This window comes from Rhinoraja longicauda, chromosome 26, assembly GCF_053455715.1.
Source record: "Rhinoraja longicauda isolate Sanriku21f chromosome 26, sRhiLon1.1, whole genome shotgun sequence".
Taxonomy (NCBI): Eukaryota; Metazoa; Chordata; class Chondrichthyes; order Rajiformes; family Arhynchobatidae; genus Rhinoraja; species Rhinoraja longicauda.
In genome coordinates this window covers 14,100,407-14,117,944 of record NC_135978.1, presented here as the reverse complement: position 1 = coordinate 14,117,944, position 17,538 = coordinate 14,100,407, and the positions used below count along the sequence as shown (strand labels likewise).

The window sequence follows — 17,538 nt, the reverse complement described above, 5'->3', positions numbered from 1 at the left end:
CACTGATGACTGCAGGTCCACCCAGCCAAACTGTCATTTGGTCAAGTACGCTGATGACACAGTTCTCCTATCTCTGCTCTCAGGCCCCTCATAGCACCACAGCTCAGCTCTTCATGAGTTTGTGGAGTGGTGCGACAACTCCTGTCTTGAACTAAATGCAAACAAGACCAAGGAGATGGTAGTGACCTTCTCCAACAAGCAGAGGGAACTGGCTACAGCAGTCATCACCACTATCCACGTGGAGATTGTTGAGGAATACAAGTACCTGGACACAGTCCGACAACCTGCTGAAATTTGTCTCCAACACAGAGGGTATCCTCAGGAAATGCCAGCAGCGGCAGTATCTCCTGAGGAAGCTCAACTCCTTTGGGGTCAGCAAGGACATCCTCATTACGTTTTACTACTCCTCCATTGAGAGCGTCATCACGTTCTCCTTCACCTGCTGGTTCCACTCCATCAGCCTTCAGAACAGAAACCGCCTGCAGAGCACAGCCAAAGCCTGTTCCAAAATTATTGGACTCCCTGTCAGAGCCCTCTCCATCCTATGCGACCAGCAGATGCTAAGGTCAGCTGGCAGGATTTTACAGGACCCCTCACACGTCCTGTTCTCTGTGTTTGAGTGGCTCCCCTCAGGATGCCGGCTTTGCTGCCCAGGCTGTAGGACACAGAGGAGAAGGGCAACTTTTGTCCCCAAGGCTGTTCAGCTCCTCAACTCCCAACGACCCCTGTCCCGCTGCACACCCTGCTAATCCCCCTCCCCCCACCCCAATAGTTTTTGTACTACTATACGTACCTTTGTAAATTGCCCCACAGGGACAAATCAAGTGTTTTTGAACTTTGAACTTATGCTGAGAATCAAACTTAGGCCAAGCCCTCTGATGGCAGGGTTGTGTAGGTAACAGAAGATAATGATAAAGTATCTAACTTTGTCTGCAGAATATTGCAAGGCACTGAGAGGGTTACAAAGACAGGAACTATCTTGATGATCCTAAATGCATTCTCTAGAAGGCTTCTAATTGTCTGTGACAATTGATATAAAGGTACTCTTCTATACTAAGTGAATACCAAAGACAAGGGAGCATAGCTTTAATGTGAGAGGCAGGAGATTTAGAGGATTTTAAGGGTAGGTAAATGCTTGATATCTGAAAGGTGCTGCCAGAGGAATAGTGGAACAGATACAATTACTACATTTAGGAACCATTAAAACATACATTTAAACAGGCAAGGCATAGAAGGATGCAATCCTAATGCGGGCAAATTAGATTAATATAAATAGGTATAGACATGGTGGGCTGAAGATCCTGCTTTAGTGGTGTACAACTCTATGACACTAGCTGGAAGGAATGCCATGCATCCTTATTCCACACATAAAGTAGGCAAATTGGTCAGCTTACGAATAAAAGAGTCTTGCAAACACAAATATTACATGGCATTGTTCATTGGAAACTTGGGCAGTCAGGAAATGATAGCCCTGGACTTCACATGAAACACTCCATCTAAACTAAGGGAAGTCCACAGCCCATGCAAGCCCACTCAGACTGAGGGTTGTTGAACAGAGGGCACCAATGACTTCCTTAACACTGTGCCATGTAGCACTTGAGTGAAATTTGCCATCTGCAAATATCCTCTATCACTTACATCGCTTGCTTCTCCCCTTCAATTTTGTTCTCTTCCTTGTCTGCTGGAGAGCTTCAGACAAAGGTTAAGCGTCCATGATGGTCAGGATTTGGAACCCGCAGACAATGTTAAAGTATTCACTCTTGCTTGGACAATACCCCAACATAGTGCAAACATGAGAATTTCATTTTGAGGACCCATATCTTAAAAATGAAGATCATCCACTGCCGTAACCAATAATTATATGGAAGATTAGAATGTTCTGTATGTTTACAATGCTGTGACAATAGAGGAGCTTGATCTCTATGGATACAGCTGTCCAGGGTGACATGGACTCTGTCCAAAGGAGATCATCACTGACTGATAAATATTAATCTCCAGATTTACTGCTTTTTGCCTGGACCACAACTTTAGTTCATACAGCAAATCCAGCAGAATCACCTCAAAAGTGCTCATGATTAAGCGATAATAAACGGACATGGCAGAAAACCTCATCTAAAGTCACTTTGTTACCTCGTATTAGCCACTTAATTCCTCCAAATAGCAATGCACCTGCAGTGCCATTGCTTTGAATGGGATTCAATGAAAACACAATTCTCTGAGAGTGGCCTTTCCAAAGCATACAACCCAACTTCATGTCTATATTGCAACCTGAAATCCCAGATCAAATTTCTAGAACTATGTAATTTACACAAAATATGTTTTGAAGTTAAACTACATTGTACTGATAAAAAACAATACATTATACAAATTTCTAGGCACCTACCCTCAAATAATTGACTTTGGAAATATCCTGATTTTGGTAACTACAGCACACAAAATGCTCTGTTTACAGAAATAAAAAAACTTAAACAAGTCAATTCTGATCACAAAACATGTATGTACTGTAAAAAAAAAATTGACCTCGAAAATAAATAAACAGCTGGAGGAGACAATATAACGAGTATGACATTTGTTGCCAGGAAATCATTTGTACTAGTGGCTGATGAGAAAAATAATTAGCATGGAACTGTTAGAAGTTACTACATTTAATACGTGTAATAAATTTGTTTAATCGCAATAAAATTTGCAATTACTTTTACTGTCAATCTACTTTATGAAGATCAAAGCAGTGTACCTCGTAAGCTTCATGACAGGATGCAATGGTACCAAATGAACTAGTGCAATGTTGAAATGGTGCAGAGTTGAGAATTATCAACCATAATCACATCTGAGTTTGTACACAAGTTCAAATATATACTCTTGCATATGTTTAAACAAAAAGATTTTTGAAGCATTATTTCTGTTAATGCTCATAACAGTTTCATAATTTAATTAATCTCAAATGAACATTTTTTTTTCAGCAGATTAAAGGAGACCAATTTTATTGATGACCTATTAATGAGTGCACTCATCTCAGAACTAACATTCCCATTTTCTATATCACAAGTTAGGAGAACTGTTACTTATCCACTGTCATGTATGAAAAGTGTGGATTTAACTTGCTATTATCTTAAGAGCAATTCAACTAAACTAACATTGATAATGTAGAAAATTTCCACAATATAATTATAGATATATTTTTCTGTTAAATCATCACTTAACCACTGAAGTCATAACAAATATTTCACATCCTTTTAGTTACTTACAGCAACAGTATCATTCTGGTTAATAAACACTGCATTCTTTCCAAACCCAATGTATTGATGTACTGTATGTTTAGTAACTAAAATTGAAAACAACATTTATCTAAAGGGTCACTTCCTCACATCTGAATTCCAACACTGTCAAACTAAAGGACAACAATCTATTTCTTTTTTTGATTGCCTTATGTACCAATTCACCATTTTTAGTGACACATACATGGAGGCCTAATGTGTTTTATTTCTCCACTGCTCTCTCATTGTTAAGATCACATTATTAATGCCGATATATTCCATTATTATTTCAAAATTTCAGCATCACATTTTATTATAAAAAAGATAAAACTAGAAAATCTCAGCAGGTCAGGGAGCATCTGCGAAGAGAATCAGTTAATATTAATAGTATATGTACATCTATCTATATATTATATTACTAAAACTCTCATCTTGTTTGTTCTGTTTGTTTGCTCCCCATTGATCCCACAGCCAAAACGGTACACGATAGCGTGACAATTTTAGGCCCACCTTACTCACCATTGTCCTGGGGTCTGTAATACCAAAGTTCCATTCAAATTGGTAGTGTAAGAAAATAACTGCAAATGCTGGTACAAATCGAAGGTATTTATTCACAAAATGCTGGAGTAACTCAGCAGGTCAGGCAGCATCTCAGGAGAGAAGGAACGGGTAATGGTTCGGGTTGAGACCCTTCTTCAGACTCATTCAAATTGGTATTATATTTTTAAAGTTATTGACATTTTAAAGTTTAAAAATTACCTTTTCCATTTCCCATGGCTGTCCGCTGCGTTCGACGTCACAATGGGACCCGCCCGAGTGATGGGGTGGCGGCCAATGGGGAGGGGCCACGATGGCCACCGAGGGCGGGACCCACCATGGTGACGGGAGTGGCGGCCAATGGGGGGGGGGGGGGGGGGGCTGCTGAGCCGATGAGCTGCCGCTAACTTAAATAAATGCGTTCTTCCCCCCCTTCCGGGAGGACCGGCGCCCGTCTTGGCGTGCCCCGCGCCTGACCTTCCTCCCATGGTGCAGTGCGGCGGCAGAGGATCCAACAAGATGGCCATCGCCGCCGAGCTGCAGGAGAGGCTTCGGGTTCACGCCTCACTCTGCCTGTAGCGCTGGCCGCACGGGGCCAAGGTGAGTGGCTCCCTCTCCCCATCTCTGTCCCCCCCTCGCCCTCCCACGGCCCCGGGGGACACTCCCCGCCCAGCAACGGATCCACGGATCGTCAGTTGGGGGAGGCTTGCCGGGCCCACTGGATCATCAGTTGGGGAGGGTTGCCGGACCCGCAGGAGCGTCAGTTGGGGGAGGGTTGCCGCCCCCGCAAGAGAGATTTGGACCCAAAGGGTCCATGCCCGTCTAGTTATTCATTAAAATTTGCTGAGTGTTCTTAAAACTATAAACGGCCCACACGTGATCCTTGAGGAACTTTATTAATAAAGTGGTTTACTAATATTTTAATAACATTTTTCCAAATTAAAAACCAGTGGAAAAAATCCCTAAATCCTAGCTCTCTTCATAATATTCTTGGGTGTCTGCCTCCATTTTTAAAATCTTTAATCAAAAACAATGTTTTGCGCTTTCTGCAATTTAAGGTTTCAATTTATTAAAAGTCGTAAACAGGATATCTTTAAGTATATAGTATTTTTTCTTCTTCAGAAAATAGCTAAACTCTATTACTATTTATTCACAATATTTATTCTGAAAATTCAAAATGTATTCTGAAGAAGGGTCTCGACCCGAAACGTCACCCATCCCCTCTCTCCTGAGATGCTGCCTGACCTGCTGAGTTACTCCAGCATTTTGTGAATAAATACCTTCGATTTGTACCAGCATCTGCAGTTATTTTCCTAATCTCTATTACTATTGATATGTATGAATCTCTTCATCTTGTTGTAATGGCTACTACCATAATCCAACAGTTTTACATTAAAGTGTATCACTTATTAACTATAGTCGTGTAATACTACTTAGAATGGGATGTTGGCTGCTATGACAATTGGTAATTATATTCATGTCAATCAAAAATCTTTCTTATGTCGAAGGTATTTTACACACGAGAAACACAAGAGATACACTCATTTTATTGGGTGATTGATATGTCATGTTTTAGAAACTTATCTCCCTGTGAGTTGCAGATCCATTATATCCTCAAAAAATGAACTATACAGTTTCAGACATGCATTTGGTTTTTAAAATGCCATGAAAATATATTATCCCCTTTTTATTCATAGAAAGGTTAACATCCTTCATTGATTGTTGATTAGGAAGCATTTGGCATTGCTGGATGGAAGTACAAACAGTAACAGAAAACAAATAGGCATATAATTACAGGAGATGACACTGCAGAATTTTACTGGAAAATTGTAGGAAAGCAATCTTTACATTTTGACATTAAGAATTTTCAGGAAACCCAAATTATTTACATATTTGCAATGACATATAGATTCAAAATCTTACAATTTAATTTAGTTTTCTTTTGTAGTAAAAATAACATGAAATCCCATACCTCAGTGTGAATTGCTCCACTGTCGAATTTGGTGTGAGAAAAACAGAAATACTAAGGATCTCCCCAGGTTTGAGTGAACCTTCTGGTAAGCGAATGAAGATGTTGCCGTCAAGCCTATGCTCCTGAATTAACTGAGCTTGTGGAGGATTGTACAAATTGATGCTTCCTATACGCAGCAGAGGCTGCTGGTAAGAACCACCCTGCCGAACATTGTTTCCTTTACGAGAACTGGCCTCATTGCCAACATTGCATTCCCCATTTCCGTCTGGAAGATGCATGGTATAGTAGAGTTCAACTTGAAGATTTTCACTGACTATATCCAAATTATCCATGGATTTCTTTCTTCCCAGATCTGAGATAGGCGAACTAAACCAGGTAAGAGGCAAGTCAACCTGGACTAGGCACATGGCTAGGATTCCTCTCAGCCTGCAGGATCTCTTAATATCCCTCAGATCTTGGAAAACATGAAGTCTAACACAAGGCAATTTATCCATGACATCAAAATCATCCCAATCTCGGCCTGCCACGTAAAACAAAACCTGGACAAGTGGCTGGTTAAAGGGAATTCTCTGTTGGATAATAAAGGCTCTCACTTTCCAATTCATGGTGAATCTGTTCAATACTTCCAAAGTACTGGTGGGCTGAAGCACATCTTTTGGTAGTGTCCGATCCATGGAAAAAGGTCCTAATGTAGCATTCACCACTGGAAGTTCCTTTGTTTGAAATACAACAAAATGTTCCAGGCGTTGCACCGAGCTGGTGTTATTCCATTGAGGATTTGGTTTAACTTTATTTAGGAAAAATGCTAGCTGTACATTTGAGAGTTTGTAGTTCACAGGAAGGTAAGCTGAGGATGTATGGAAGCTCTTCAATCTTTCGGAACTTGTCGGCGACACTTTGCTGCTGACTGGAAAAATAATGAAAGAAAACTGTTATTAAAACAGTGTTAATTCCTCTTATTTGCATAATCTCATTTGTAAAAATTGCATGGAGCTGGCATATCTTTTTCTTAAACAGCAAAAAAAGAAAACAGAAATGCAGTATGGAACTTTGAAATTTATAAAATCGTTATGTAAAATATGTTCTGAATACATAAACATAAGTAAGACAAATAGTTTTATCAATTAAAGAAAATTTGGACAAAGGTGCAATTCACACACTTAACAGTAATGAACTTAAACAATTTTTTTGAAAATTTACAGCAGAATTATCAGAGCAGCTCCAAAATTATTTAAACTGTGTCCAAGAAACAGTGGCACAATCATAGTGAAACAAAGACACAATGGCCCCAATGAGATCATTGTCTAGACGATGGAGAATTGCTTTTTAGGACTCGAAAAGCGAAAAAAAGATATGAGGCTGCTTTGGCAAGTAATGTTCTACAGATATGTCAATAGCAAAAGGATAGTGAGGGATAAAATTGGTCCATTAGAGAGTCAGAGTGGACAGCTATGTGCTGAGCCGGAAGAAATGGGGGAGATATTAAACAATTTCTTTTCTTCGGTATTTACCGAGGAGAAGGATATTGAATTATGTGAGGTAAGCGAAACAAGTAGAGTAGTGATGGAAATTAGGAGGATTAAAGAAGAGGAGGTACGGACACTTTTGAAGAATATAAAAGTGGATAAGTCTCCAGGTCCTGATAGGATATTCCCTGGGACATTGAGGGAAGTTAGTGCAGAAATAGCAGGGGCTATGACGGAAATATTTCAAACGTCATTAGAAACAGGGATGGTGCCGGAAGATTGGCGCATTGCGCATGTTGTGCCTTTGTTTAAAAAAGGTTCTAAAAGTAAACCTAGCAATTATAGACCTATTAGTTTGACGTCTGTGGTGGGAAAATTAATGGAAAAGATACTTAGGGACAATATATATAATTATTTGGATAATCAAGGCCTGATTAGAAACAGTCAACATGGATTTGTGCCTGGAAGGTCATGTTTGACTAATCTTCTTGAATTTTTTGAAGAGGTTACCAGGGAAATTGATAAGGACAAGGCTGTGGATGTTGTCTATATGGACTTCAGTAAGGCATTTGACAAGGTTCCACATGGAAGGTTGATTAAGAAGGTTAAATCGTTGGGTATTAATAGTGAGGTTGCAAGATGGATTCAACAATGGCTGAATGGGAGATACCAGAGGGTAACGGTTGACAATTGTATGTCAGGTTGGAGGCCAGTGTCTAGTGGAGTGCCCCAAGGATCTGTGTTGGGTCCACTGTTGTTTGTCATTTACATTAATGATCTGGATGATGGTGTGGCAAATTGGATTAGTAAATATGCAGATGATACTAAGATAGGTGGAGTAGTTGATAGTGAGGTAGATTTTCAAAGCCTACAGAGAGACTTGGGCCTTTTGGAAGGGTGGGCTGAAAGATGGCAGATGGAGTTTAATGCTGATAAGTGTGAGGTGCTGCATTTTGGTAGGACAAATCAAAATAGGACGTACAGGGTAAATGGTAGGGAATTGAGGAATGCAGTGGAACAGAGGGATCTGGGAATAACTGTGCATTGTTCCCTGAAGGTGGAATCTCATGTGGATAGGGTGGTGAAGAAGGCGTTTGGTATGCTTGCCTTTATAAATCAGAGCATCGAGTATAGAAGTTGGGATGGAATGTTGAAATTGTACAGGGCATTGGTGAGGCCGAATCTGGAGTATGGTGTGCAGTTCTGGTCGCCAAATTATAGGAAGGATGTCGACAAAATGGAGAGGGTACAGAGGAGATTTACTAGAATGTTGCCTGGGTTTCAGCACTTAGGCTACAGAGAGAGGTTGAACAGGTTGGGTCTTTATTCTTTGGAGCGTAGAAGGTTGAGGGGGGACTTGATAGAGGTTTTTAAAATGTTGAGAGGGACGGACAGAGTTGACGTGGGTAGGCTTTTCCCTTTGAGAGTGGGGAAGATTCCAACAAGGGGACATAGCTTCAGAATTGAGGGACAAAGGTTTAGGGGTAACATGAGGGGGAACTTCTTTACTCAGAGGGTTGTGGCTGTATGGAATGGGCTTCCGGTGGAAGTGGTGGAGGCTGGCTCGATTTTATTATTTAAGAGTAAATTGGATAGGTATATGGATAGGAGGGGATTGGAGGGTTATGGTCTGAGTGCAGGTAGATGAGACTAGGTCAGGGAGAATGGTCGGCGTGGACTGGTAGGGCCGGACAGGCCTGTTTCCATGCTGTAGTTGTTATATGTTATATGAATTGGGGATAGATGGAGGGGGCAAGGAATAAGAGCATGAGAGGGCAGTGGTTATGAGAGGGGGTGAAGTGGATAGACGAAAATGACAGGCAGGTAGAGAACAGAGGGCTATTGAGCTTCAGAAACAAATTTAACATAAGCAATGAAAAAAGACAGCAGAATTGTTCTAAAATGCTTAAAATATAATAACACAGAAAATGCAATTTAAAAAACAAATAAATTGATATGTTCATTAAAAAGTTCCTGCAGTTTGATGGCATGATTTGGTTCAGTTGGGCCAATGGCATAAAATCAAAAATCAAACTCTAATTCAGAGATTTGAGCTAATAATCTTTGTTAGCTCTACTTAGGGAATAAAGCTCCATTGGAGTTGTCATTGTTTGAATGGAATGTTAAACTCAGGCCTAGTCAATCTTTTCAGGATCAATGTTCCTTAGAATGTCCTTAAGGATTAAGTTGTCTGAAAATGTGAATACATTTGATACATCGCAGGAGACAATCCATCAAACATTTTGGAGGGTATGTCGAACAATCACTGTTCCAGGTGTACACTGGCCCTATCCCCAAACTCTAACTCTGCTACATTGACAACTGCATCGGTGCTACCTCCTGCACCCATGCAGAACTCACTGACTTCATTAACTTTATTACTAATTTCCATCCTGCACTCATATTCACTTGGACCATCTCCAACATCACCCTAATGTTTCTTGATCTCGCTGTCTCCATCACAGGAGACATTCTATCATCAACATCCTCTCCAATACATTTGGTGATGTAGATTCATTGCAAATTAAGTTTATTTAGCCAGAATCATGAAAAATCTGAATTTGTTTTTAAAGATATTGGTGTTGGTTTATTTTGACTGAAGCTTAGCTGAGCGAACATGAAAAGTAGTCAGTTGGATTAATGTGAACATTTCAATGCACTTTATGATAATCAGATAGCATAACACTCCAAAGACGTACAGGTATGTAGGTTAATTGGCTGGGTAAATGTAAAAATTGTCCCTAGTGGGTGTAGGATAGTGTTAATGTACGGGGATCGCTGGGCGGCACGGACTTGGTGGGCTGAAAAGGCCTGTTTCCGGCTGTATATATATGATATGATATGATAAAAGGTATTCATCTTAAACTTAAAATGAGCAATTTCATTTAAAATCAATTCTATTGTTATCAAAGCAAAGTGCACAACAAAGGCCTGCAATCGTCATTAATATTCACTCTCTAGAGTTTTACATCGAGGTTGGTGGGTATATGGGATGAGCTGCCAGATTAATTAGTTGTGGCAGGTACATTAACAGCATTTATAAGACATTTGGATAGGTACATGGATAGGAAAGGTTTAGATGGATATGGGCTAGGCATTGTCATTTGGGACTAGCCTGGATGGGACATATTGGTCAGCATGGATGAATTGGGCCAATGGGCCTGCTTCGATGCTTTATGACTATGACTCCTTTGGCAAGAAAGAGAATGTAGGAATAGTGTACATCCTATGAAGGAATAGAGGTAGTGCATCACTCCCATTATAGCAAAACCATCATAAGATATATCCATTTGTGGGGTTGGGACACATATGTACCGAAAATTACAACAGTGGGGTAGCTCATACTGCATGCACAGACAACATTAAGCCATCCTGCAGTAAGAAGAATGTAAAATAGCTCCAATCATATAACATCCAACTGTGAATGAAGGAGGAGTTAAACACACAGCGAGAGGAAGTGAATGGTCTGCAAACAGCTTCATCCTATTTAATGGTGCAATTAAAAAAGGAGGGAGAGAGAAAACGGGTAATTATAGACCAGTTAGTCTGACATCAGTGGTGGGGAAGATGCTGGAGTCAATTATAAAAGACGAAATTGCTGAGCATTTGGATAGCAGTAACAGGATCATTCCGAGTCAGCATGGATTTACGAAGGGGAAATCATGCTTGACAAATCTACTGGAATTTTTTGAGGCTGTAACTAGGAAAATTGACAGGGGAGAGTCAGTGGATGTGGTGTACCTCGACTTTCAGAAAGCCTTCGACAAGGTCCCACATAGGAGATTAGTGGGCAAAATTAGGGCACATGATATTGGGGGTAGGGTACTGACATGGATAGAAAATTGGTTGACAGACAGAAAGCAAAGAGTGGGGATAAATGGGTCCGTTTCGGAATGGCAGGCAGTGACCAGTGGGGTACCGCAAGGTTCGGTGCTGGGACCCAGCTATTTACGATATACATTAATTACTTAGACGAAGGGATTAAAAGTACCATTAGCAAATTTGCAGATGATACTAAGCTGGGGGGTAGTGTGAATTGTGAGGAAGATGCAATAAGGCTGCAGGGTGACTTGGACAGGTTGTGTGAGTGGGCGGGGCGGATACATGGCAGATGCAGTTTAATGTAGATAAGTGAGGTTATTCACTTTGGAAGTAAGAATAGAAAGGCAGATTATTATCTGAATGGTGTCAAGTTAGGAGGAGGGGGAGTTCAACGAGATCTGGGTGTCCTAGTGCATCAGTCAATGAAAGGAAGCATGCAGGTACAGCAGGCAGTGAAGAAAGCCAATGGAATGTTGGCCTTCATAACAAGAGGAGTTGAGTATAGGAGCAAAGAGGTCCTTCTACAGTTGTACCGGGCCCTGGTGAGACCGCACCTGGAGTACTGTGTGCAGTTTTGGTCTCCAAATTTGAGGAAGGATATTCTTGCTATGGAGGGTGTGAAGCGTAGGTTCACTAGGTTAATTCCCGGAATGGCGGGACTGTCGTATGTTGAAAGACTGGAGCGATTGGGCTTGTATACACTGGAATTTAGAAGGATGAGGGGGGATCTTATTGAAACATATAAGATAATTAGGGGATTGGACACATTAGAGGCAGGAAACATGTTCCCAATGTTGGGGGAGTCCAGAACAAGGGGCCACAGTTTAAGAATAAGGGGTAGGCCATTTAGAACGGAGATGATCAGCAGTAGCAGCAGCAGCAATCAGCAGTAGCAGCAGCAGCAAGCAGCAGTAGCAAGCAGCACCTAGCTGTGTTGCTTGGGAAGTAGTGTGTGGGGATTGTGTGGGGATTGTGTGGGAATAGTAAGGAGTAAGACCTGTGTGATCTCCCGGACTAGTTTCGATCGCCTAGCTTGGGGTCGGAGAGGAATTTCCCGGATTTTTTCCCAAATTGGCCTGGGTTTTTTATCCGGTTTTTCGCCTCTCCCAGGAGATCACTCAGTTCTTTTGGGTGGGCGGTTGGAGCGGTTGGAGTAGCGGCCGGGCGGTAGGTTTAGTAACCGAGCGCGGGGCTTTGTTTGGAGAGTATGACTGCCAGGGCAGTTTTTTGTTCTGGGTGTCAGATGTGGGGAATCTGGGAGTCTGATAGTCTTCCAGACATCCACATCTGCGCCAGGTGTGACGAGATGGGGCTCCTAAGGGACCGTATTAGGAACCTGGAGCGGCAGATTGATGACCTCCGTCTGATCAGGGAGAGTGAGGAGGTTATAGATAGGAGTTACAGGGAGGTGGTCACTCCTAGACCACGGGAGGTAGACAAGTGGGTCACTGTTAGGGGGGGCAAGGAACAGAGGCAGGGACTAGGGAGTACCCCGGTGGCTGTACCCCTTGGAAATAAGTACTCCTGTTTAAGTACTGTTGGGTGGGACAGCCTACCTGGGGGCAACGACGGTGCCCGGGCCTCTGGCAAGGAGTCCGGCCCTGTTGCTCAGAAGGGTAGGGAAAGGAAGAGGAGAGCAGTAGTAATAGGGGACTCTATAGTGAGGGGGTCAGATAGGCGTTTCTGTGGACGCAGTCGGGAGACCCGGATGGTGGTTTGCCTCCCTGGTGCCGGTGTCCGGGATGTGTCTGAGCGTGTCCAGGATATCCTGAAAGGGGAGGGAGAGGAGCCAGAGGTCGTGGTACATATAGGTACCAACAATATAGGTAGGATAAGGGAAGAGGTCCTGAAAGGAGAATTCAGGGGGCTAGGAAGAGAGTTAAAAAAAAGGACTTCCAAAGTAATAATCTCAGGCTTACTGCCTGTGCCACGCGATAGTGAGAATTGGAATGGAGTGAGGTGGAGGATAAATACGTGGCTGAGGAACTGGTGCAGGGAGCAGGGTTTCAAGTTTCTGGATCATTGGGACCTCTTCTGGGGGAAGTATGACCTGTACAAAAAGGACGGGTTGCATCTGAACCCGAGGGGAACCAATATCCTGGCGGGGAGATTTGCTAAAATAACTGCGGAGACTTTAAACTAGTACGGTTGGGGGGAGGGACTCAAACACAGATAGCTAATAGGCAGTGTGTGAGGCAGGAGGCAGAAAAGGGAAACACTCAGACCCAATATGTAGGAGAGAAAGAAGGGAAAAGAAATAAACTGAGAATAAGAAATGATGGGTCCCTTAAATGTGTATATTTTAATGCTAGGAGCATTGTAAGAAAGGTGGATGAGCTTAGAGCCTGGATTGACATCTGGAAGTATGATGTTGTGGCGATCAGTGAAACATGGTTGCAGGAGGGTTGCGATTGGCAATTAAATATTCCAGGATTTCATTGTTTCAGATGTGATAGAATCGGAGGGGCAAGAGGTGGGGGTGTTGCATTGCTTGTCAGGGAGGATATCACAGCAGTGCTTTGGCAGGACAGACTAGAAGGCTCGATTAAGGAGGCTGTTTGGGTGGAACTCAGAAATGAGAAAGGTTTAGCAACACTTATAGGGGTGTATTATAGACCGCCAAATAGGGAACGAGAATTGGAAGAGCAAATATGTAAGGAGATAGCAGATATTAGTAGTAAGCACAGAGTGGTGATTGTGGGTGATTTCAATTTTCCGTATATGACTGGGAATCACATTCTGTTAAAGGGCTGGATGGTTTGGAGTTTGTAAAATGTGTGCAGGATAGTTTTTTGCAGCAATACGTAGAGGTGCCTACCAGAGAAGGGGCAGTGTTGGACCTCCTGTTAGGAAATGAGATGGGTCAGGTGACGGAGGTATGTGTTGAGGAGCACTTTGGGTCTAGTGATCATAATGCCATTAGTTTCAATATCATTATGGAGAAGGTCAAATCTGGACCAAGGGTTGAGATTTTGGATTGGAGAAAGGCTAATTTTGAGGAGATGAGAAAGGATTTAAAAGGAGTGAAATGGAAATTGTTGTTTTATGAAAAGGATATAATAGAGAAATGGAGGATATTTAAAGGTGAAATTTTGAGAGTACAGAGTCTTTATGTCCCTGTTCGGTGGAAAGGAAAGAATAATAATTTGAAAGAGCCATGGTTTTCCAGGGAAATTGGACACTTGGTTCGGAAAAAGAGGGAGATATACAATAAATATAAGCGGCAGGGAGTAAATGAGGTTCTTGAGGAATATAAAGAATGTAAAAGGAATCTTAAAAAGGAAATTAGAAAAGCGAAAAAAAGATATGAGGCTGCTTTGGCAAGTAATGTAAAAGTAAACCCCAAGGGGTTCTACAGATATGTCAATAGCAAAAGGATAGTGAGGGATAAAATTGGTCCATTAGAGACCAATCTAATGTGCTGAGTGCTGAGCCGGAAGAAATGGGGGAGATATTAAACAATTTCTTTTCTTCGGTATTTACCGAGGAGAAGGATATTGAATTATGTGAGGTAAGCGAAACAAGTAGAGTAGTGATGGAAATTAGGAGGATTAAAGAAGAGGAGGTACGGACACTTTTGAAGAATATAAAAGTGGATAAGTCTCCAGGTCCTGATAGGATATTCCCTAGGACATTGAGGGAAGTTAGTGCAGAAATAGCAGGGGCTATGACGGAAATATTTCAAACGTCATTAGAAACAGGGATGGTGCCGGAAGATTGGCGCATTGCGCATGTTGTGCCTTTGTTTAAAAAAGGTTCTAAAAGTAAACCTAGCAATTATAGACCTATTATTTTGACGTCTGTGGTGGGAAAATTAATGGAAAAGATACTTAGGGACAATATATATAATTATTTGGATAATCAAGGCCTGATTAGAAACAGTCAACATGGATTTGTGCCTGGAAGGTCATGTTTGACTAATCTTCTTGAATTTTTTGAAGAGGTTACCAGGGAAATTAATAAGGGCAAGGCTGTGGATGTTGTCTATATGGACTTCAGTAAGGCATTTGACAAGGTTCCACATGGAAGGTTGATTAAGAAGGTTAAATCGTTGGGTATTAATAGTGAGGTTGCAAGATGGATTCAACAATGGCTGAATGGGAGATACCAGAGGGTAACGGTTGACAATTGTATGTCAGGTTGGAGGCCAGTGTCTAGTGGAGTGCCCCAAGGATCTGTGTTGGGTCCACTGTTGTTTGTCATTTACATTAATGATCTGGATGATGGTGTGGCAAATTGGATTAGTAAATATGCAGATGATACTAAGATAGGTGGAGTAGTTGATAGTGAGGTAGATTTTCAAAGTCTACAGAGAGACTTGGGCCTTTTGGAAGGGTGGGCTGAAAGATGGCAGATGGAGTTTAATGCTGATAAGTGTGAGGTGCTGCATTTTGGTAGGACAAATCAAAATAGGACGTACAGGGTAAATGGTAGGGAATTGAGGAATGCAGTGGAACAGAGGGATCTGGGAATAACTGTGCATTGTTCCCTGAAGGTGGAATCTCATGTGGATAGGGTGGTGAAGAAGGCGTTTGGTATGCTTGCCTTTATAAATCAGAGCATCGAGTATAGAAGTTGGGATGTAATGTTGAAATTGTACAGGGCGTTGGTGAGGCCAAATCTGGAGTATGGTGTGCAGTTCTGGTCGCCAAATTATAGGAAGGATGTCGACAAAATGGAGAGGGTACAGAGGAGATTTACTAGAATGTTGCCTGGGTTTCAGCACTTAGGCTACAGAGAGAGGTTGAACAGGTTGGGTCTTTATTCTTTGGAGCGTAGAAGGTTGAGGGGGGACTTGATAGAGGTTTTTAAAATTTTGAGAGGGACGGACAGAGTTGACGTGGGTAGGCTTTTCCCTTTGAGAGTGGGGAAGATTCCAACAAGGGGACATAGCTTCAGAATTGAGGGACAAAGGTTTAGGGGTAACATGAGGGGGAACTTCTTTACTCAGAGGGTTGTGGCTGTATGGAATGGGCTTCCGGTGGAAGTGGTGGAGGCTGGCTCGATTTTATTATTTAAGAGTAAATTGGATAGGTATATGGATAGGAGGGGATTGGAGGGTTATGGTCTGAGTGCAGGTAGATGAGACTAGGTCAGGGAGAATGGTCGGCGTGGACTGGTAGGGCCGGACAGGCCTGTTTCCATGCTGTAGTTGTTATATGTTATATGTTATATGAGGAAGAACTTTTTCAGTCAGAGAGTGGTGAAGGTGTGGAATTCTCTGCCTCAGAAGGCAGTGGAGGCCAGTTCGTTGGATGCTTTCAAGAGAGAGCTGGATAGAGCTCTTAAGGATAGCGGAGTGAGGGGGTATGGAGAGAAGGCAGGAACGGGGTACTGATTGAGAGTGATCAGCCATGATCGCATTGAATGGCGGTGCTGGCTCGAAGGGCTAAATGGCCTACTCCTGCACCTATTGTCTATTGTCTATTGACCATTTTCAGTGCAAAGTGCCAGGATCCATCTCACTCTATGATCACGACCACTGCAGAAACCAATGTTTAGTCAATTCAATTGACTCCATATGTTATCATGGAACCTTTGTGTACAGGATACTTCACAAGGGTGTATACATCATCTAGTGCTGAAGACTTGTACTTCATTACCATTCACCTGCGGTATTTTAAGTTCTAAAATGATCACTTTTCTTTTATATGTCTCGTCTCTATTTATAAAACCAAATAGCATGATTTACTTATATGGATAGACACAAAATGCTGGAGTAACTCAGTGGGTCAGGCAGCATCTCTGGAGAAAAGAATTTATCTCTTTCATTACTGCAAGAATATAATTTTTGCATTCTTAAAATTGAAATTTCCTAATGTTGCAACTCACGATTTGCGGCTGACAAAATGTGCTAATTTTATAATGTGCTTGATATGTGCTCAATGGGATTTTGTGCTGGAGACATTTTTATTTATAATATAGATAAATAACATTGATCCTTGAACAACTACAATGATTTGATGGTTGAACCAAATTGAAGCCACAACAAATTGTGAAAGAAGAGAGTGCTGGAGTAGCGCATCGGGTCAGACAGCATCTCAGGAGAACATGGAAAGGTAACATTTTGGGTTGTGACTCGAAACCTCACCTACCCATGTTCTCCTGATACGCTGCCTGACCTGCATATGCTACTCCAGCACCCTGTCATTTCTTTTGTAAACCAGCATCTGCAATTCCTTGTTTCTACAAATTACGAAAAATGTATAAAGCTGTAAATAATTGGTAGGTACAATTCAAATCAAGAAGAATGCCTCATCACAATTCCCACCAGCTACTTTGGCACACAACACTGAGTCCTTGACATCACTTTGATCTTTGGATCTTAAGCCCTACTCCACCATCACTTGATTTATCCTTGAACGAATTAAATTTTCTTTTGCCATTCATTACTGATAAGTGAATTCATCACCAAAATAGTTGAACTAACATCAACTGCCTTTGCCAAGCCAACACAGCAAGCATTAAGATTTTGATCGTTCAATCA

At 41.8% G+C, this 17,538-nt stretch overlaps 1 protein-coding gene across 2 annotated transcripts in view; it reads right to left on the bottom strand.

Moving 5' to 3' along the window:
* Positions 1-17,538, bottom strand: part of tmem132e (transmembrane protein 132E) — a 206,776-nt gene that overhangs the window by 140,328 nt on the left and 48,910 nt on the right. For both annotated transcript variants that reach the window (XM_078422769.1, XM_078422770.1), the window contains exon 2: positions 5,764-6,670. In XM_078422769.1, coding sequence (XP_078278895.1) covers positions 5,764-6,670 — 907 coding nt within the window. The remainder of the gene's footprint in view (positions 1-5,763; positions 6,671-17,538) is intronic.